The sequence below is a fragment of the Synchiropus splendidus genome, chromosome 1 (assembly GCF_027744825.2).
Source record: "Synchiropus splendidus isolate RoL2022-P1 chromosome 1, RoL_Sspl_1.0, whole genome shotgun sequence".
Classification (NCBI taxonomy): Eukaryota; Metazoa; Chordata; class Actinopteri; order Syngnathiformes; family Callionymidae; genus Synchiropus; species Synchiropus splendidus.
Window position 1 is genome coordinate 2,624,217 of NC_071334.1, and position 22,361 is coordinate 2,646,577.

At 43.8% G+C, this 22,361-nt stretch overlaps 2 protein-coding genes across 2 annotated transcripts; one reads left to right on the forward strand and one right to left on the reverse strand.

Annotated features, from left to right (window-relative positions):
- Positions 1-411: 411 nt before the first annotated feature.
- LOC128750982 (up-regulator of cell proliferation-like) lies at positions 412-7,636 on the reverse strand. The gene is made up of 2 exons (XM_053851673.1): positions 7,612-7,636; positions 412-5,030 (listed from the first exon to the last, which is right to left on the reverse strand). The coding sequence occupies exons 1-2, from the start codon at positions 7,634-7,636 to the stop codon at positions 412-414; spliced, it is 4,644 nt and encodes a 1,547-aa protein (XP_053707648.1).
- A 10,178-nt stretch (positions 7,637-17,814) lies between these two features.
- Positions 17,815-20,255, forward strand: LOC128752614 (protein NLRC3-like). The gene is made up of 2 exons (XM_053854016.1): positions 17,815-18,994; positions 19,508-20,255. The coding sequence occupies exons 1-2, from the start codon at positions 17,925-17,927 to the stop codon at positions 19,710-19,712; spliced, it is 1,275 nt and encodes a 424-aa protein (XP_053709991.1). The 5' UTR covers positions 17,815-17,924; the 3' UTR covers positions 19,713-20,255.
- The last annotated feature ends 2,106 nt before the right edge of the window (positions 20,256-22,361 follow it).

Genomic DNA, 22,361 nt, shown 5'->3' on the forward strand with positions numbered 1-22,361 from the left:
AACATGAACAATCATTTCAATTATTCCTTTGAAGCAAAGTAACACCATTTGTCCTCACACACAGCGTGAGAACCAAAATAAAACAGACAATTCAAAGGTGTATATAGTCGACAACGCAGCTCTGAGAGCTCAGACTTTACTGCCTCTTGGACTGTCATCATGGATGTTGGTTGAACAACAAACACATGAGCCTTAGAAGTAGCAGAGAAAGAAAACATGCATTTCTTCTCCTCCACTCATGAAGGAGACAAGCAGGAAACATTTTCATGACATCATCAACTGTCACACCTAGAAGAGCTCATCAGGACGTGTTTTCCACAGAGCTTTCAGTTTGTCTTCATCCCTCCATGTCGGACTGTTTGTCTAACTGAATTAAACTGTAGTTCAGAGATTTGCCAGGGACTAAGAGTCTTAGTCACTGATGTTGAAGGCCTCTCTCAGGCCCTTCAGAGCTTTTTCCTCTGTGATTTCGTTCCAGAGTTCTGGAATCTTGGCTGGTTTGGCTTTGAACTCTTGAGCCAGTTGTTGGTTGTATTTGACAAGAACATGCTTCCAATAGTCAGATGCTTGTATGCTGGCATCTGGTGGGATGTGCCAGTCTGGATAATACTCTGCATATCGTGTGTAAGGGACACACTCTTGTTTGGTCTCTTCTGAGCTAAAACTCCAGTTGCCAGCAACACATGTTGTACATAAGTTTTCCGTTAATTTTTTACTCTCTTCGTCACGGTATCTTCCAAAAGCTTGAGGTCGATGGATGGAAGCATGGTGCTTCTCGTGTCCTTTGCCTCCTGCCTCACAGGGAACTTTACAAAACGGACATTGGTGGCCACAACCAAAGACCCTCTTGAACAGCTCATCTTCTGGTTTGACAGGAAGTTGGTTCAGAGTTTCTGTGACGTCCTCAAGTTTTAAGAAATCATTGTGGAAGGATTCTGTCATCTTACTAAGGAACTCTAAAACCATCTTTCCAAACTGATGACTTGTGCTTTTGATCTGGAACAAGCTTCGTCTGACAGCCTCCTCAGATATTGAGACGTCTTTGATCAGACTCCTGCGGATCCCATCAACAAGCTCTGTGATGTTTTCATTGTCATCTGGTGAGTTTCTCACTGTGTCTTCTATCACTCTTCTGATCTTCTCAACAATTATGCGAAGCATATTACTCTTCAGTTTAAGAAGAGTCTGATTCTCTTGCAGCTTCTGTGAAACATGCTGACGTATCCAATCCTTGACAAACCTTTCATATTCACCACAGTACTTGACCAAAGCCTTGAAGTCATCCTGCAGGAGCAACTCTTTCAGGATGCTGTACTGGAAGAAGGAGCGAGAGCTGAACACTGCGGAGTGTGAACTTGTCAGAACCTCATCCACAATGTTGATTCCCAGTGACCTGTTGATGTAATCCTCCACAGCTGGTTTGATACAAAGGGTGACAAAGTACTCTGCTTTGCGCTGGCAGTCGTCCCTCTCTCTGTACAAGTCCAGGAAGTCCTGAAACCACTGCTCCTTCTGCTGTTCCAGCTGCAATCTTGGATCATTATCGGACAAGAATCTCTTGTGCATCTGTTGGAACTTCCTCGCAGCGATTCCACAAATATGAAGTTTCAGCTCAAATTCAAACAGTTTGTTTGTCTTGTGACGTTTGTAACTCACTTCAAGAGATTGATCAACTTCCTGCAGCAGCTCTCTCATGAATGAATCACTGTAGTCCTGATTTGTTTGGGATTTATCAGCAATGAACTTTTCTGAACGCTCAATCACCTTATTTGTAAACACCTGTGTCTCATCACCCCACAGTTGTTGAACGTTCCTGATGTCCGATTCAATGTGTTCCTTTCTCACCTGGAACTGGCCTCGACCATGTTGACTCAGATCTCCGACGCGAAAGGATAATTCATTCACATTCTGACGTGAAAGATTTTCCTTCAGTTGGTAAAGAACAAGGTCTGAAATGTTTCTTTCCTTCTGTTGAGGCACATTTTCAGTTGCTGAAGTCCACATTTGATCAAACTCAGTCCTCACTTCTTCATCAGACATTGTGTCGTCTCGAACGTTCGACAGAAGCTTCATCACCTCCTGCTCCATCACTGTCCTGGATTCACCCTGAATGTTTTGAACTTTAATGGATGCCTTCTTCCGCTCCAGTGCAGAGTCTAGGTTTGTGTTAACTTCAGACTTGATCTCATTTGAAAGACTTGTGATGCTGTTCGAGAAGTCAGACTTGTATTTTTCAATCAGTTTCACATGTCGGTCTTTTATTTTGTAGTAGCCATTTAGCTTCTCTCTCATCTTGGTCTCTTGTGATTTAATGCTGTCGATGAGCTCTGTTTTCTTTGACCTCACTAAAGCAGCTAAGTCTGAGTCATGATCAGCATTTTGGATTTCTAACTCTGCCTCTCCACTCTGGGAGAGAATCTCTTTCCTGAACTCCCATTCCCACTGGCTGAACTCTTTAGACAGGTCGTCATAGGCCTGAGCCACCAGGGTGTTTCTGAAGCTGAAGATGAAGTCTTCATATTTCACTGCTCTCCACAGACTTGTGATCCATTCAATGAACTCTGGGATTGTTGAGAGTTCTCTGTCCTGGTTGTGTTTCACACTCTCCAGAAGCTTGTTCTTGAAATCTGCCACAGCTTCACTGTAACCTGTGTTGACAGGTGCCATTGGTGGGGTTCCATGCCAGAGTCCTGGGATGTACCAGTTGTTGGTGTCCACGTTGTAATCCAGCACATCAGTGAAGGCCTGAACAGCAGGCTTCTTCTCCATTTCTGCAGCAAGCTGAGTCATTTCATTCAGGTGGTCCAACAAACGGTTTCTTCCATCTGTGTTCTTTCCATGAGCTGAAACACCTGCTACATTCTGGTGCACAAAATGACAAATGGGCTTTTTACAAATTTCTTTCATCCTCAAAGAGGCGTGAATGAAAATCTGAAGAACAAGTTTCATCTCAGCAGCGTTCTCCATGGCAAGGTTGATGATGGTGATGTCACTCAGGCCGATGACAAAGGTTGCCAGTTGGTTGTCGTGCTCATAACTGTCATCAAGCTGAGCTAACTCAGGAGATTTCAGACCCTCTGTGTCGATAAGAAGGATGAAGTCAAAGCCACATTGCATGTCCTCTCCAACCTTCAGAAAGAGCATGTAGGCTCCTCTGGTGCAGCGCCCACTGCTGACAGGAAATCTAACTCCAAACATGGTGTTCAGAAGTGTGGACTTCCCTGAACTTTGAACTCCCAACACAGTCAGCACCAACAGTCGGCTTCTCCCTCCAACCTTCTGGTGCAGTTCCATCAGCACATGTGAGATCCATCTCTGAGGGATGTTGGAGGCTTCTCCATCCAGGAGCTCTAATGGATAACCATCCAGCAGCAGGTCTGCAGCCAGACCTGGAAGCTTCTCAAGGTTTTGGAGAGGCGAGGAAAACTCAAAAATCAGCCCCATTTCTCTCATGTAATGCTCCAGTCCCAATGAACTGTCAACTAACTTCTGATCCAACTCTGCAACACGTGCTGCATCTTTTCTGTCGCATTGCTCTTTGAACTGTTGCCGTAGCTCAGTTAGCACGTGTTGTGAATGAGAGTTGCACAAGAACTGCATCCATCTCAGAAAACAGCCTCTTTGTTCTTTATCACTGGATAATAATGTTTCAATGAACATGGTGACTCCTCTGGAGAGCTTTTTTCTTGCTTGTGCTTCCCGAAGCTTCTGTTTTTCTGCTCTAATCTTGGATTTATGATGTTCAATTCCAACATCAGCTGTAACTTTGATGCGACATTCCTCTCTTTCTAATCGAGCGAGTGATTTCCACTCTTTTCCTTGAAGAGGAAGTTGTTGATTCTTGAACTCTGGAATACTTCTAGCATCACCAAAGATCTTCTCTGCTGTGTCTTTTTGGTCCAGAGTTTGTTCTTCATCCACAGACAGACCTAAGCTAACGGCAGTGTCACGCATGTTCTCAAGACTGATGGTGTGGTTCACCTCAGAAAGCAAAGTTTTGATGGTGGAACAGAGTTCATCTGAGAACTCAACTGTGTTAACTCCAGAATCTTTAATTAAGACGTTGTTTTTTGACAATTCCAGTTCTTCCATAGTGTTCTTGACTGACTTTTTGTTTTCACGACTGTTAGTGCGATTCACCACGAGGAACATTTTGGATTTTAGATTTCCCACTGATCTGAGAGTTTGGTTTTCAGCCTCTTCCACTCTGTCCAGGAAAACAAACACAGCAGTGGACACCTCCATGAGGAAAGTGAATTGTGTTTGGGACTCTGAGATGTCTCCTCGCAGGTTTGCAAATGCAACTGGATTGGAGAAAACATCAAGATTTTCTCTTCCACTGGGGAGAAACCAACCAACCTCAACCAGACCAGCAGATATTTTCCTCTGACGGGCTCCTCCCTTCATCTCTCTGTGGATGAACATGTTGTGATTCTGCTGGCCACGACTCAGGACTTGATTTAAAATCTGAGATTTGGATAAGGAGCAGTTTTTCAGCCTCACAAAGGAAATGAGAGAAATTCCTTCCTGGACGATGTAGTTCTCCTTGAACCCTCTGGACTCTGACAAACCATGTGGCTGCCACTCTTTTATGATTCCTCTCAGAGCCCAAAGCATGAGTGTGCACTGGCTGTTCTCAGTGGGTGGTAACAAGAGAGGAAGAGGAAACTGACACATTGACATTCTGAGGGCCATTTCCTGCTGCAAACAGCTGTCAGCACAGAGGAACAGAGCAACTGTGAGGTCCAGAGGATGAACATCGTCGTCTGCTGGGACCTGATCGTTGTCGTCATCATCATTTAAATACCCCAGAACATCAACTTGGTGAGAACCTCTCTTTACTGACATGCAGCGCCTGCATTCAGCATTGAGTTTGAAAAGTGTTGTGAGAAAGTGAAATGGAATTTGATTCCATGTTGGCACATCATTCTGATGAATGCTGCTGTTCATGATCTCCAGGAGAGTCCTCAGAGTGAGTTTGCTGGGATAGTATTCCATCAGTCCAAGTTTGGAGAGAACGTTCAAGAGATCTGTTGCAATAAAAAAAAAAAAAAATTAAATTAAAATGTGCACATCAAACAGTGCCATGTCTTCAGGTTTCAGATTTCATTAAGTGTGTTTCAATAAATGTGGTATGTTCATTTTGTAAATGTTAAAAACAATGAGCATGTTTGTTAGAGTGAGACATCTTCTTAAATAAGGGTCGCTCGAATATGTGTGAAGAGTAGGTGTTCCTGTTTGTCCATAGTTAATCCATGTTGTGTTATCTTCGTTGCAATAGAAAAGCTCTGTAGAAAGCTGCATGGTCAGACTGCATGTATGTTCGTTTGAACCTGGGAAACTTTGCGAGTACTTGTCGAACAAAAGGTCGTAAGTTGTTGAACACTGCATGTGTTATATTTGTACATTTGTAGTTATGACATACAAGAAACCTCCATAAAACAAGAAAAGCGTCCCTTGAGTATGGAGTTTCTTTGCAAGTTCCCTGGCTGTAAAACCACACAGTGGCGTGTGTGGTGAGGGCAGCACAAACAGTGTTTTTGACCTGTTCACAATTAATAAGGTAATAACTTTTTAACTGTTGCCACAGTTAATTAGTGACATGTCAATTTTGTTTCGGCTAGTATTGGACCTTATTGCATTACTTTCCTGTTGCAGGCCACATATATACATTCTGTTGCAATGTAAAGTGATTCAGCCTCCTCCAGACTCCTGTGTCTCTGTTAAGGCCTCTCCTCTGTCACTCAGTTCAGTACACAGTTTTGTGAGTCTGGCTGGAATGAACCTGCCCTGATGTCTGTGATATTTGGTGATATTCGTGACCAGTTCTCGACCGGAGATGAACCTCACAGTTTTGATGACCTGATCAAACAATCCAATCGAATTGAAGAGAGCGCAGTCGTGAGATCCGGTCTGGTCATGATTGCACCACACACCCAGAAGCCTTTCTCTGAATCTCCTTCTAATGCTCCAAAGCTGACTCAGATCAATGGTGCCTGCCTCTCTATTGACGAGAGGACTCGCCATCTTGCTCTGTGTATGTATTGTGACTTTGAAGGACACGTGATTTCAGAGTGTCATGTCTGTCCCAAGCTGTTCCCCAGAACAGTGGTGAGTCACGCTCCAGTTTCGAACCCATTGTCTCGCATCAGCACCCCTGTCACTCTTTCTATTCATTTCTTTGCCATCATCACCCATGAGATTGGGCTTGCCTTGGTTGAAGCTTCACAATCCCCCAATTTATTGGGCTTTCTCGTCCATCCTGTCATGGATTAAATATTGTCACTCCCACAGCCTCCATTCAGCCATTACGTCAGCAGGTTGAAAGTGACTCCTGCCTTTTTCCTGCTCCTGGTCTCTCCTCATTTTCCCCGGAATACAATGACTTGGATGCAGTGTTTCAGCCACTCCACGACAGGCCTGGTCATATATTTCGCTAGACTTTGTAACCGGTCACCCATCAGTGGACAAACTGCCGAAAAGCTCCCCTCTGCTCTTTAGAATGTAGACTTGATGGTCCTGCATGTTTTCAAGAAATTCACACACTTCCCAATGACACTGTCGCAGACTGAGGGCCACTGTTTACCTCCCAAGTGTGGCAAGCCCTCTGCAAAGCCATGAGCGCCTCTATGTGTCTGGCGTCTGGCGTCTGGCTACCACCCACACTCAGAGAGACTAAAACAAGACCATGTTTTGACTGTGCATCCACCTGTTTGGAATCAGAACGATTAATATCAGCTGTGGATGGAAGAGTGAATGATGAAAGGCAGGAACCACCTGGTATGAGGACCAACCCATAACCGGTCCAGACAGCCTCATCTGAGCAGGTATCCTGCCCCAAGTGAAGGAATGTGGAAGATAAGGAACCTCTGGGAACAGCGATGGGTGAGGAGGATGAAGTATGGACCACAGAGCCAAGCAGATACAGGACGAGCCAGTCAACAAGCGGAAGCAAGCCAATCAGAAGAGTGGACAGAAAATTGACAATAACAAGAGGGGATTCATCAACGCCGCTCCAAACCAAGGGGAGTTGACAAAACGCCCGGACCTCAAGACACCAGGATCAATCAGCGATGACTACACCCCTAGATGAATTCAATGTATTTCAAAGGGTCAGGGCCAGAGAACGTCTTTGTCACGCTACACCACTGGAGCTCAGGCTAAGTCAGGTGTAGTTGTGGACCCAGAGCTCTGCATTAGACTCCTCTGTCAGGGAACGAATACTATTGGATATAACTTGTTGGTTCTTTGGCAGTCATTCTCACGAGTAAACAGAGCGTTCTCTCAATCGGAAGATACACTGGAGCTGTGTTTCCCAACAGTATATCGCAGCGGAACGCAGCAGACGTTAGAAATACTCCGTATCGTGTTTGTAAATGACCAACCAGCCGTGTCATATCACAGCTGCTCCAGAGGACTGGTGGAAAAAGGAAAATGCCAGCTGGGAAAACAGTCAGTCGACGAGCACAGTGAGAGCTTCATTGTATTGGTCTGATGTGATGATGCTTGCTGATCTTCTCATCAAGTCACTCCCAATAACAAGCTCAGCATACTGATCTCTGACTCTGACTCACTTTGATCCATGGATTGAATGATATTGACGAAACATACCGTCATCTTTGTCTTCTGATGCCATGTTCTCCTCCTCTGCTTCCTTCAAACCGCGACCACCTAAAGTCAGCAACAAACATGGGCTTGATTCAAACATCAAACTCTTGCATCACAATGTGTTCAAGGGGCCAAATCTTGCTCCCGTCTGCAGGGTCAGCGAGATGAAACGTCACCAAAACATATGGAGTCATTTGTAAGAACAACGTTTCAAGTAATTCAGTTGAAAAATGACACTTTAGCTTTGTGGTGTCAAGAGGCTAAGTGTTGTCCAGGTAAGCCACCTAGAAACAGTGCAATGGTGGCTCTGTGGATGAAGTTTGGTTTTAAAGGCAGGGCTGAGGTTCACTCATGCTCAATCAATGATCATTTTCAATGGCTCATTCTGGGTCTGAAACTCTGCCATCACTGAAGTGTTTACTGTGAGTTTGCCATGTTCCAACAAACTCCTCTTGGATGAATGAGACTGGACTTTATGGCGTCCATGACAAGAATGAGGACAAGCATGTGAACTGAGGAAGAGGAAGAGACCGTGTCCACTTGTCCTGTTCCTGTTGTAGTTTCGTGGGTTCAACCCTCTTGTGGCTGATTTGAGCTTAGTTTCTGTTTTTTATGTGACAGGGAGTAGAGCAATTTTCATTTCATTTGCGGCGCTTATTCAGCTTTCAGTTGGGAGTTTGTGAATCGTCATGTGGCTTCACCGTCACTCTAACTTAACTACCTGCTGCGATGACGATGTACTTCAGTTACACTTTTGTAGCAGGTGGAAAATGTTGATGATTTTGTCATCAATTTCACCAAAATCATTTTATTTTGTAATAATTTTATTTTGAAACCGTGTTTTCTGGCAGACAATGGCGTCATCTCTGCCTTCTCCTCACCCCATACTGTGAGTCCAGAGGTGAGTGAGTGTTCTTGTGTCTTGGAGTCTGAGAGTTGTCAAATGTCAAACTGTGGATTTGTAGGTCTGCAGCGTCATTACAAGGCGACTCCTTCGCTCAGTGTTGTCAAAAGGTCACTAACTTTGCCCTAAGCACGGTCAACAATCCACCAAAATATGTGTACAAAACCTGGCAATTGCTCGCTGTGCTTTTGTTTCTGTTTTTTGTGGACCCTGAAGGCATCTTGAGAGTTGATTGGCTTGATGAGCTGCGCCCGCCACATAACAGTACGCAGTGCTACTGTAGAAACTGACCTCGGCTGGTGCTACAATCTAGTGACAGCAAACTACGACCTTAGCTATCAGGTATTTTGTTTGGTGTGTTTTGAAGAATGCTGGCATGAGATTTTTGACATTTGAAGTCCTGTATATCTGGCTGCATCAGTGCCTCACCTCAGCTACGAGCCGCACACCAATGATCTGGACTGATGCCTCCTGAAACTGAGGTTCAAAGGTCAAATTCAATACTAGCCTGTAATATTCATTGGAATGATAAATAAGTTAAACATAATTTACAAGCTTGTCAACTTCTGGTTAGTGGAAGCAGGAGCTCTTCACAGAAATTTGCAGTTTACTATATGTATTTATACACGTTTCCTCCTGGTTGACAAACGTGGAAAAAAAAACATGAATATGATAAAAATATTATGTCATGTCAAATCAATAGACTCATAAAAATCAATCACACTTCATCAAACACTGATGTTAGAAACAGAGCTTTGGAGAGTGCTGGCCAAGCAAGAGAACCAGCATTAACTTAGCAAGGCAAACATTGACATGAATTATTGTCTCTGGAGTTACTCACTCCCAGGATCATTAACAACTGAATTGTCAATGTGAGAGCCATTTATTTCTTTGTATAACCGACTCCTTTCAAGACACAGACACTTCTAAATAATGACCCACTTCAATCAAGATAAATACATCGTTCACCATATTCTCTCAACAACAGAAATGAAGCAACACAGACCAACAATGAATGTCAAGATGCAGCTGAGACTGACCTGTCGTCGTCTTGTCTTTTACCAAGTATTTGAAGTAGATAAAACACATTAATATTCACATCAATATTAACAATGTTTAAACATGAATATTTATAGTGATTCATTGATCTTACCTGGTGTAAATGATGTCGAGTCGAAGTCTGTGAAAATGAACGAGGTCAGACGGCGACACCTTACTTCACCTCCCACATCACGTGTCCTCCTTCTCATTAGTTATTAATGGAGGTAGCAGTCTTTAGTCTTTGCGGACACTTGCAATGATCTGAACAATAAAAGGTTTATGCATTTATATCACCGTAATAAGAACATTGAACCACCATAATGATTAACGTGACCTTCGTTCAGACGTGTCAAGAGTCAACACCCAGTCACTCAACCTTTTTGAGGTTAACATCATGAATCAGAATAATCAAGTACATTGTTGTTGTCGTCTCTCACACTAAATCTGACAAATATGAAACTACCAATGTCCATTTACTGCTGAGGTTCAGCAAGGCTTCGTCCTGGGTCCCTTCTTACCTCGCCAGGCTGACGTCGTGTAGCGATCAGGGGATCACTTGACTGTTGATCACAAGTGAGACAGGCTTGAATCAGAACGTCTGACTTGTCCTCCACATCCTCACATCTTTAAACCTTTTGCACCACTCACAAACACATGAGCATGACATTGTCTCATCTCTGTACGGTTGCTGCAGCAATCCCAATGAGTTTTTACTAACTATGTCAGAAGCTCCTAGTTAGTTCATTGCTGTGTGTGATGTGAAACAGAGTGTGTACATAAAATCACGTGGGAAAAGGTTTAATGGCTGCAAAGAGCTAAGATCACACTTAGGTAGTTTGGGTGTGATTGAGTGTCATGGTCAATTGATATTTTCTTCATCTACGACTGTACTTTGTTTCTGTTCAGGGCAAAGGTCCGCACCTGGCCTGTCTGACTGGTGGACCTCTTGTTGTTGAAGCAGTGGAACAGCTGCACTAACTGTGCTCTCAAGTGCCTTTTCATTCCAGTCAAAGCTCCTTTTCGCTTCCTGACTTTTGCCCTGGTGGTTCCAAGAGAATTGTTTGTCTAAAGTGACCCATATAGTTCCATCTGTGACTCCATATCTTGCTCATTCGAGTTCAAACTCCATGAACTAAAAATTTCTTGTCACATCCGAGATAAAGACTATAAAATATATCTCACATGTCAAGTATAATTGGTGGTGCAATGACCATAAATATATATATATAGTAGGTCATAAAAAGATGGGAAATTGATATTCCTTCATATATCAACACTTCGATCCTGCTGCCTGAAACCTGGTGAAGGTGTATGGCGATGGGTTGTACGTGAAATGTGTAAAGGTTCAGACGCCAGCAATGCACCTGGAGGTCAAAGGCTGACACTACAGTGTGATCACTGGGCCCTGTTACCCCAATTCAAATCCATATTCTTTCCTATTTAAGAAACTCTTTGATTCCCGTGGCTAACAGTGAGCACAAATCAGGTGAAGAGGTGCGACGGGTTTGCAGACCTTGATCTTGGTAAGGGTGAAAAGTGGGTCCCTGGTTATTGCAGCCTAATGAAGATACGGCAACTGCGATGTGCTTGGTTTTTCACTCCAGTGCATTATTCAGAGCGCTGGTGAGCAAAACAATAACCTGTCATGGGCACGAACAGAGCCAGTGCTGATGTTTTCACCTCATCAAAAATAGATCTGGAATGTTGTCCAACTGGTTTCAACTGCTTTTCACTTCATCCTTCCGCCTTTGACTGGGTTGTTATTCTTCTTTGAACGCTGAATTCACTAAGATTAAAGTGTATAACTTTGACATTTTCATATGGTTAAACAAATGGCCTCTGAATTAATCGTAACCCGATGATGAGCAGACTGGTCCTGGCATACGTCCGAGTGAAATCGGACTAAAACATGCAGTCAAGCAAGGCCGAAAAAGCTTGTGGGTGTGTTGGTCTCTAGACGTTATTCAAGTAGAAAGTGTGTCTGCAGGTCAATGCAAGTTCCCTTGCTTTGCTCTTTGAGTCTGTACTCCCATCCGCTGATGCACCTTTGCAACAGACAGAGACTGCCGCACAGTTAATCTCTCAACAGACGCACCACCCCGCTCACTGGGCGTGTTCATTCGATCAGGGTGTGTTTCTGTGAGCAGGATCAGATGGAGCTCAGCAGGAAGCTTCAGCTACAAACATGGACACCAGACGACCATCCAAAGGAGAGCTGCTCACAGGTCAGTGACTTTCTGTCTGTCCACAAAACAATGAGGATGACTGAATGAGAAGAGAGTTGAGAGTGTTTCGTGGAAACAGACAGATGATTATATGTTTATTGAATGACTCAAAATGGATGAAACGAAACACGAAAAACAACTTGAAATTCTGTCAAGGAAATTCTACCAAGAATAGAAGCAACTCTCATAACAACCCGATCAGAATGTATGACACTCCTGACTGTGATAAACAGTTGAGTACCGAACAGGACTCTGAACAGGTGTGGCAGCAACAGTTGACCTCTGACCCTGGGTGTGTGGGTCAGAGTCCAACACTTAACTAATGAATTTTCTTCTGAAAAATATATTTTTAGAAGAGCTATTATAACCATATGTGGACTCTTTTTGATAATCTCGATCTACAAGCTACATTTCGAGACACTGCCCACACCATCTTGTGGAGGTGCAAAATATTATAGCCATATCACCTCAGAAAAAGATGGAAGGAATGTGAGAACTTACAGAGACACATAAGACTTAGACTTAAAACACAGCAAGACAGACTATACTATTTGAGAGTGAATCCAGTGAGACTCTGGTCCTCGAAGGAAGGAGGTTATATCGACACAACTCGGGAACACACTGGGGGAGTCTTCAGAATCAGAAACTGCTTTATTCACCAAGTATATTTACAATATACTGGGGATTTTTCTGTTAAGAACATTATAAGAAATAGAAAACAATATGCAGGACAATAGTAGACAATAATATAAAAATACAAATGCATCATTATAGGGTTTGGCCAGTACCGATTACACAGAAAGATTTAATAAAAATATTAGCAAACTTTGAAAAGAAAAAAAAAAAACAATCGAAAAGGCAAAGTGCTGAATATATAATCCACAACTTTTATTGCCTTTTCATTGAACAATAACCAGATCAAAGCCACACCTGCAAACGTCACTCATCACTTGTTAAACAACGGAGTGTTGCCCTTATAACCAGACAGAAGCTTCTCTTATCCACTGGGGATGAGTCTTCTTTGGGAATGAGTGTCTGAGGTCCAGGTGTTATTAGCTGCTGAAAGCTCCAGTCTTCGACAACAGAACTCGGCTGCTCAGCCAAAACCATAATCTCCATTTGCATTGGTTTCGCCTGAGGTTTGCTCCTGTTGGCGTGAGCTCAGTTGGCCTCTTGGTAGCGCTCCAATTTGGTGCAGTTGTTTGAGGCCAACAGTCTTCCACTCTGTGGGTGCATATGTTGCGAATTGCAATTTGGATGCCATTTTCCTTGACAGAGAAGCATTGCTAAATGGCCTTCATCGTGGCTGACTGCATCGGCTGCTGCTACAGTATATTATATTTGTCAGCCAATCACAATGATGCCATTAATGCCTGTATCAGTCCGGATAAATCAGCCGACCGATCCGCCGGTGCAGCCCTGTAAACGTGCATGTATTGTTGGAAATACACCTCCCGTGTATCTCCGCACGCCTGTTCACTCGTGAGAATGACTAAGGAGAATCCAAGTTATATCTAAGAAATGTCTTCCCTGACAGAGGGGTCTAATACGAAAGCAGAACTCTGGCTCAGCAGCTGCACCTGACTTAGCCTTAGCTGTCGTCCAGTAGAGCAACAAATAGTTTTCTGAGGTCTTGACCCTTTATACACAGAAGTTCTCCACGTGGGCTCCGTCCTCGTCCGATTGGTCCTCAGCCATTGACGCCAGTGCCGGTCACTGGCTCCCTTGTAACCATGGCAACGATAACAAAGCATGCCCCAGAACCAGGTGGCTCTTATCAGGACCAGCTCCTTCCAGCCCTGGAGAAGATGGTACTTCCCAGCCTCCTCCCTCTGACCTTGAACTCTCCAATGAGTTACCATGTCTGCTGAGGCCTCCAGTTTCCTCCAGCTTCACTCCCATCTTTGAACTCCACCTGTCTCACTTTCTCACACACACTCAACCACACTCTCTTCACTCAGCATTCCTCCATCTGTAAATAATGTTTTTATTAGTAGCACAAGCAATTCCAACAATATTTATATTGTATAAGAAATGCACAATTCCCATTCCAACATATAGTGTACATATTTTGTTGTTTGTTACATTTCATACATTGTAACATTTTCTTCTCAATATGAATCATAAAGATCATTTGAAGTGTGAACATCTTCATGGGTAAAAAATGTAAGTAATGATATAAATCCATTTTATTTCAATGTATTTTCTTTTTGTATTTTAGTTATTTTACAAAGACTGTTACAATGACATTGTAATTAAGATTTTAATATAATTACCAATATCTTCGTCGGACAAAAAACGCAAATATTTTTCGTTAATTTAAGTTATTTTGGCTCAGTATTTTCAAAGATCTAAAAATGAGTCATGGCTTTTAGAATTCAATCAGTAATGGCTGATGCACCTCAGGCAAAGAGCTGCTTGTGGCCCCTTGGTGCTGCAGTAGAGAGAGAAGCTAGGATTTGATTCCTGAACCTGAAACTTATTGAACTGCCGCCATCATGTTTTACGGGCAAAGCTGAGCTCAGCTCAGTTCTGTTGCCATTTATGGAGCCGCGTGAGTGAGAAGAGAGAGAGCGCAGTGTCTGACAGACCGGACTGGAGGCAGATGTCAGTGACCACTCTAAGATTTGATGTGACAGCAGATGAAACATTGAGTCACATCACAGCAGGGGGCCGGCATCATGCAGCAGTGTGCCTGCAGTTGTGCAGAACAAAACTTTGTCCACTCGTTTACTCATGAACATTGTTTGCTCTGCTTGAATGTCTCACATTCAATCCTTGTCCAAATGTCTGCTTCTGTCAGATGCTGATATGCATATCTGCAGTAAGGCTTCGGTCTAGCTCATGTCCAGACTCTCTGCGATTCTTTTATCAGGAAAAATTATTGTTGAAAATGAAATGAAAAATGGAAACACGTGTTTCAACACCATAGACCATTGCTTCTCAATTATTTTCTGTTGCGTCCCCCAGGAAGTGCACCGCTGCATAACTCTGTAACCTTGGAAGTGTATCAATGTGCCTGAAATTTGAAATAAATAAATAAATAAAAATAAATCATGAGCGGCTGCGCAATTACACTTCATTCTAGTACAGCAAAAAAGTATGTATGATACGTCCCACTATTTGAGAAGGATTGCCATAGACACATGTTAGTGGATTATTACTATTATTTATTCATTTACTTTCAGGCAACCAACGAAGAATTTGTATTGCAAAAATGTTGTCGGTTTCTGGAGTTATTTTGCTGGTGTTATCAAGGTCCTCCACTTCAATTCCAAGTAGAATTTAGGCCACTCTTTTGAGCCCACCAGATTCTGAGTCTGTTTGCCAGGTTTATTCAGTTTGTTTGTTTCTAACTCTCACTGACAAAAACACAAAACATCCATCCCAAACTAGCTGTCTAATTTGGTGTTATAGACACCACATATACTATTATACCATATTATACCATATATATTATTACACCAAATGTCACATGACTTTGTTCTCTTGCTGTCGTTGTGTTTGTGTGAAGGTATGGACTTCCTGAAGGGCAGCAGTCGGACGAGAAGTCAGAGGTGAGCTGATCAGTGCTCCCAATAATAATAATAGTAATAATATTCATGAATATCACACTTCTGTGTGTTCAGCACAACGCAACTGGCATCAGACACTGCAGTGCGACAACACAGACCTACACCCAACTACGACTCTCTGAAGAGTGACGGGTCAATGGGAAGAGGAATTGACTTCAGTGGTGAACAGGAGTCTGAGAGGTGAGAGTGCAAAAGCATGTGAAGATGAATGTCTAGTCTCTGGAACTCCAGTCAGGGGCTGGCAAGAGACACGCTGCAACTTCTGTGTTCACAGCTCAAAGCAACTTGCATCAGACGCTGCTGGGCGATATCACAGACCTGCACCTGCAGCCAACTGTGACTTTTTGAAGAGTGACAGGTCAATGGGAAGAGGAATTAACTTCAGTGGTGAACAGGAGTCTGAGAGGTGAGAGTGCAAAAGCATGTGAAGATGAGTGTCCACTCTCTGGACCTTCAAAGGAGGAGCTGGTGAGAGGCGCAGCAGGAGCGACGCTGAGAATTTTCACACTGCAAGTCATGTTTTCACAGCCGAAAGCGACTCACATCGGATGCAGCCGGACACAGACCTGCGCCTGCAGCCAACTATGACTCTCTGGAGAGTGACGGGTCAATGGGAAGAGGAATTAACTTCAGGTGCGAGTGTAAAACATGTGACCTTTCTGGGTCCATTTTCTGTTGCTTTCCCTGTCACATCCTTGGATAGAGGGAGCTGCTGAAGGTGGTTGGCACTGTGTTTGTCTTTCTGAGCCTAAAAATGCTAAAGGTTGTGTGGTTACATCTTTGGCATGGGATAAGGCCCACACAAGCTTGATGTACAGGATGTTCCTGAATCTTCTCAGGATTCCACCCATCGACTCACAATGGTAGCTTGGACCTTTTGTTTTCTGTGGATGTCACATGGTGCTTTCTGATCTTCCTTGGTTGTGCATTTCAGAATCTGAACAGATATCACTTCTGAACAAGGCCCCGAGTTCTCGTGAGGACAGGTAGCCGGGACCCCCATGTGTCAGTCACAAGTCCTGCGTGTTGCCCTCTCCAACACTTATTAGACTTTGACCCACATGCTGTATCAGAATTCCGCTCCTAAGGAAGCCCTACATTCTGCAGCGCCCGAGTTAATGCATTGCTGACCTATCCCTGAGCCACAGTTCATTATCTTCTCCAATAATTATTTCATTCAAAGCTCTGTGTTTTTCTTCTCCAGTTTATTGTGGTTTTCCACTAATTATTCAATCATATTCTATTCATATTTTGGAGTTGTGGTCTGAGGCTTACAACAGTGTCATAAGCTTTTTTGATGCCTGATCTTCTTCCCAGATCGGATCAGCAGATCTCAGACGTCCAGAGTGTCAATATCCTGAGTGACCAGGAGAGCCAGAGAGATCTGGACTCCACTCTGCAGGTAAAATGTTAATCCTGAGGTTTGACTTCGACAAAGACGTTTCTCCCTGCAGGACATGCGGGACAGTTTTTTGTCAGTGTCACATCTTCACGACACGTTTTGTTTCAGGGCCTTGAGGAGACCGTTATGAGCCTGGTGAAGAAAGAGCTAAAGAGAGTTCAAAGATTTCTCAGTCCGGATGACCAAAGATACCTGGCTGATGAGAAAGAGGAGTCGAGGCTTGAAGAGGAGCAGATGAGGAGGAGCAGAGAAGCTTTCCTGCAGATCTTCATGGACATCCTGAAGAGCATGAAGAAGGAGAAGCTTGCTGATGTTCTGTGGAGCAGTAAGAGGATTTAAACACTCAAACCATTGAATATGAAGATTTCAATCCCAAAGTCATTTGGAGTTACATATCTCTAGTTGTGGAGATTGATCTGAAGAAATTGTTATCTCCTGATTGATGTGACTTCTCTTTTCATTCAGGAAGTGGAGCTGCAGAGTGTAGACCTCGTCTGATGAAGAGGCTAAAGATGAAGTTCCACAGTGTGTCTGAGGGGGTCGCTAGAGCAGGAAACTCTGCCCCTCTGAATCAGATCTACACAGAGCTCTACATCACTGAGGGGGGCACAGAGCAGGTCAACCAGGAGCACGAGGTCCGACAGATCGAAGCAGCAACCAGGCAGCAGACCAGACCAGGAACTACCATCAGACCAGAAGACCTCTTTAAAGCCTCACCTGACACAGACCCACCAATCAGGAGCCTGCTGACAAAGGGCGTGGCTGGCATTGGGAAGACCCTCCTGACACAGAAGCTGACTCTGGACTGGGCTGAAGACAAAGCCCACCACAACTTCCAGCTGGTGTTTCCTTTCACCTTCAGAGAGCTGAACCTGCTGAAAGAGAAGAAGTTGAGTTTGGTGGAACTTGTTCATCGCTTCTTTCCTGAAACCAAAGACTCAGGACTCAGCAGCTTTGAAGGAGTCCAGGTTCTGTTCATCTTGGACGGTCTGGACGAGTGTCGACTCCCTCTGGACTTCAACAGTCGGGTCTTGACAGCAGCTACAGAGTCCACCTCAGTAGACGTCCTGCTGACCAACCTCATCAGGAGGAACCTGCTTCCCTCAGCTCAGCTCTGGATTACCACACGACCTGCAGCAGCCAATCAGATCCCTCCTGAGTGTGTGGACATGGTGACAGAGGTCAGAGGGTTCACTGACCTCCAGAAGGAGGAGTACTTCAGGAAGAGGTTCAGAGATGAGGAGCAGACCACCGTCATGTCTCACATCAGGAGCTCACGAAGCCTCTACATCATGTGTCACATCCCCATCTTCTGCTGGATCACTGCCACAGTTCTGGAGGACATGTTGAAGAGCAGAGAGACCGGAGAGCTGCCCAAGACCCTGACTGAGATGTACATCCACTTCCTGGTGGTTCAGGCCAAAGTCAAGAAGCTCAAGTACCATGGAGGAGCTGGGACCGACCCAGTTTGGGATCCTGAGAGCAGGAAGATGATGGAGTCTCTGGGAAAACTGGCATTTGAGCAGCTGCAGAGAGGAAACTTGATCTTCTATGAATCAGACCTCACAAAAAGTGGCATCAAAGTCAAGGCTGCTGCACTTTACTCAGGAGTCTTCACACAGATCTTCAGAGAGGAGAGAGGACTGTACCAGGACAAGGTCTTCTGCTTCGTCCACCTGAGTCTCCAGGAGTTTCTGGCTGCTCTTCATGTCCAACATGAATTTATAAACACTGGCGCCAACCTGCTTGATGCACAACAAACAACAAACAAACCTCTTCCAGACCAGTTCTACCAGAGAGCAATCAGTGTGGCAGTTGAAAGCTCAAATGGACATCTGGACTTGTTCCTGCGCTTCCTTCTGGGTCTTTCTCTACCAACCAACCAGAAACTCCTTCAAGGGTTGGTGGCACAGACAGGAAGTAGCTCCTGGACCCATCAGGACACAGCAGAGCTCATCAAGGAGAAGATCAGGGGAAAAGTGTCTCCAGAGAGAATCATCAATCTGTTCCACTGTCTGAGTGAAGTGAAGGACACTTCTCTAGTGGAGCAGGTCCAACAGCAGCTGAGATCAGGACGTCTCTCCACAGATCAACTGTCTCCAGCTCAATGGTCCACCCTGGCCTTCATCTTACTGTCCTCAGAGGAAGATCTGGACGTGTTTGACCTGAAGAAGTACTCTGTTTCAGAGGAGGCTCTTGAGAGGCTGCTGCCAGTGGTCCAGGCTTCAAAGAAAGTTCTGTAAGTGGATCAAACATTGGAAGCTGATCTCTCCTGAAATTAAGTGAACATTGAGATTTGGGCTTGAGGCATACAGAACAGCTGTTGTAATCCCAGACGAATCAGAATCAGCTTTATTGTCAAGGTCAGTGAGGATCCCAGAAACTACAAAATAAAATAAAATAAAATAGTGTCTCACCTGTTGTTTGGAACGTCTGTTTCTGACATTCCCCCAAGTTCCAGTGCATAATCCCAATTTAACTGAAGGAATAGCACAGCAAATTGTCTGGTCCTTCCATCATAAAAAAGCCGGATAAAAGAATCCAAACAACTATGGTGATAGAGTCATAATCCATGTAGACGAAAATACAAGTTGATGCATCTCACCAAGTTCCCGTGTGGACAGGCAGACCTTATGTGATAACAATCAAATGAATGGAAAGAGTTCAGTGTGTCCTCAAATAAAGCGTCTGAAGTCTGGTCAAAACAGTGAACTGAGAAAGTGTCACTTATTGATGCATATGTCCTCCACAGACTGAGCTACTGTGGACTGTCAGAGAGAAGTGGTTCCCTTCTGTCCTCAGTCCTCAGCTCTCCGTCCTCTAGTCTGACACAACTGGACCTGAGTGAGAACTGGGACCTGAAGGATGCAGGAGTGGAGCTGCTGTCTGCTGGACTGAAGAGTCCACACTGTCACCTGGAGACTCTCAGGTCAGACATGTCGATGAATATTTATTGATCTGGAAACACGTTTGTTTGTTACAGCTCCATTTCTAGATTTCACTTCATCTTTGGCTCAGAAATTCAGTTCCTCTTTTTCTTCTCATTTTCTGATTCAGTTTCCAAAGAAATGATCCACTTTTCAGAAGTCTTTCGGAAACAACATGGACTGTTTAGTGGCTATTTCCTGTCCATCATAGTGACTGATGTTTGTCATGTTGCTGAGAAAACACTTGGTTTTCTCTTCTTGTCCAGGTGTTTTCTGCTTCACTACAGTTTGACTTTGTTTCTCTCAAGTCTCCATTTCTGCTTCACACATTCCTCCAGTGGATTTATGGTTTGATATTGAAGATATTGAGGACAATGTTCATCTGCTCCAATAGAATCATCATCTCTGCAGCTCATGTTCATGATATTGGAGCAGAATCACACTGTTTTTCATCAGAGCTCTTTTCTCTGTTGTGTCCACTGAGTTCGACTTTGAGATGTTTTGTCATCATCATCTCCATGTTTCTTTTCTCTAGTTGCTCTGTTGACCAATAATAGGAGCCAAAAACACTGTGGCCTCACAACAGTCGCAGTGTTTCAGACATGTTTGATCAAGTTGATCCTGACTGATATAAAAGTGCTTCAAATATTCCAACAATAATGTGATGATGATCTTCTGAATGGAAAGAGTTCAGTGGCTCCTCACATCAAGTCTTTAAAGTCTTGTCACAATAGAGGATTGAAAAAGTCTCACTTGTTGATGACACTCGTCTCTTTCACAGCCTGAGCAGCTGTGGACTGTCAGAGAGAAGTGGTTCCCTTCTGTCCTCAGTCCTCAGCTCTCCGTCCTCTAGTCTGACACAACTGGACCTGAGCTACAACAGGGACCTGAAGGATGCAGGAGTGGAGCTGCTGTCTGCTGGACTGAAGAGTCCACACTGTCACCTGGAGACTCTCAGGTCAGAACATTTGTACAGCTCTGTTCGACATTGTGTCATAAGTTTCTTCCAACTGTCCATGATTTTGAGGTTCTGTGAATTAGACACATTTTTCCGTGATCAGGATCCGCATGTACAAGAGACAAAAGTCGTTTTTTGAGAATAAGCAGACGTGAAACTACAACAGTTATTATTTGAACAACATTATTTGAAATGTTTGTTAGAGTCTTCAGTCATGGAGGATGAATCGCCAAAGGCGATATCGCAAATCAGTCAGATCAAGTTAATCCTGACCTGTTTGGAACATTTTAAACTGGTCCTTTTTTGTTTCACTTGCATGGGAAACAGTACTGATGAAGCACCTAAAAAAGACCGAAGTTTAAAAGATCAAAAGATGCTTTGAACCAAATCACTGTGATGGCACTTGTCCTTCACAGACTCAAAGACTGTCACCTATCAGAGAGAAGTGGTTCACTTCTGTCCTCAGTCCTCAGCTCTCCGTCCTCTAGTCTGACACAACTGGACCTGAGTAAGAACATCAACCTGAAGGATGCAGGAGTGGAGCTGCTGTCTGCTGGACTGAAGAGTCCACACTGTCACCTGGAGACTCTCAGGTCAGACATGTTGATCAATATTTATTGATCTGGAAACAGGTTCTGATGTTACAGCTCCATTTCTAGATTTCACTTCATCTTTGGCTCAGAAATTCACCTCCTCTTTTTCTTCTCATTTTCTGATTCAGTTTCAAAAGAAATGATCCACTTTTCTGAAGTCTTTCTGAAACAACATGGACTGTTTAGTGGCTATTTCTTGTCCATCATGGTGACTGATGTTTGTCATGTTGCTGAGAAAACACTTGGTTTTCTCTTCTTGTCCAGGTGTTTTCTACTTCACTGCAGTTTGACTTTGTTTCTCTCAAGTCTCCATTTCTGCTTCACACATTCCTCCAGTGTTTTGTCATCATCATCTCCATGTTTCTTTTCTCTTGTTGCTCTTTTGACCAATAATAGGAGTCAAAAACACTGTGGCCTCACAACAGTCGCAGTGTTTCAGACATGTTTGATCAAGTTGATCCTGACTGATATAAAAGTGCTTCAAATATTCCAACAATAATGTGATGATGATCCTCTGAATGGAAAGAGTTCAGTGGCTCCTCACATCTTTCAAGTCTTTCAAGTCTTGTCACAATAGAGGATTGAAAAAGTCTCACTTGTTGATGACACTCGTCTTTTTCACAGACTGAGCAGCTGTGGACTGTCAAAGACAAGTGGTTCCCTTCTGTCCTCAGTCCTCAGCTCTCCGTCCTCTAGTCTGACACAACTGGACCTGAGCTACAACAACTTGTTTGATTCAGGAGTGGAGCTGCTGTGTGCTGGACTGAAGAGTCCACAATGTCACCTGGAGACTCTCAGGTCAGAACATTTGTACAGCTTTGTTCAACATTATGTCATAAGTTTCTTCCAACTGTCCATGATTTTGAGGTTCTGTGAATTAGACACATTTTTCCGTGGTCAGGATCCGCATGTACAAGAGACAAAAATCGCTTTTTGAGAATAAGCAGACGTGAAACTACAACAGTTATTATTTGAACAACATTATTTGAAATGTTTGTTAGAGTCTTCAGTCATGGAGGATGAATCGCCAAAGGCGATATCGCAAATCAGTCAGATCAAGTTAATCCTGACCTGTTTGGAACATTTTAAACTGGTCCTTTTTTGTTTCGCTTGCATGGGAAACAGTAC

Excerpts from the sequence above, each read along its gene's own strand:
- LOC128752614 (XM_053854016.1), top strand. The coding sequence starts at position 17,925 with ATGGTGACAGAGGTCAGAGGGTTCACTGACCTCCAGAAGGAGGAGTAC. Across the intron at positions 18,995-19,507 it reads CAGGCTTCAAAGAAAGTTCT|ACTGAGCTACTGTGGACTGT; the intron begins GTAAGTGGATCA and ends TGTCCTCCACAG.
- LOC128750982 (XM_053851673.1), bottom strand. The coding sequence starts at position 7,636 with ATGGCATCAGAAGACAAAGATGACG. Across the intron at positions 5,031-7,611 it reads ATCAGAAGACAAAGATGACG|ATCTCTTGAACGTTCTCTCC; the intron begins GTATGTTTCGTC and ends TTATTGCAACAG.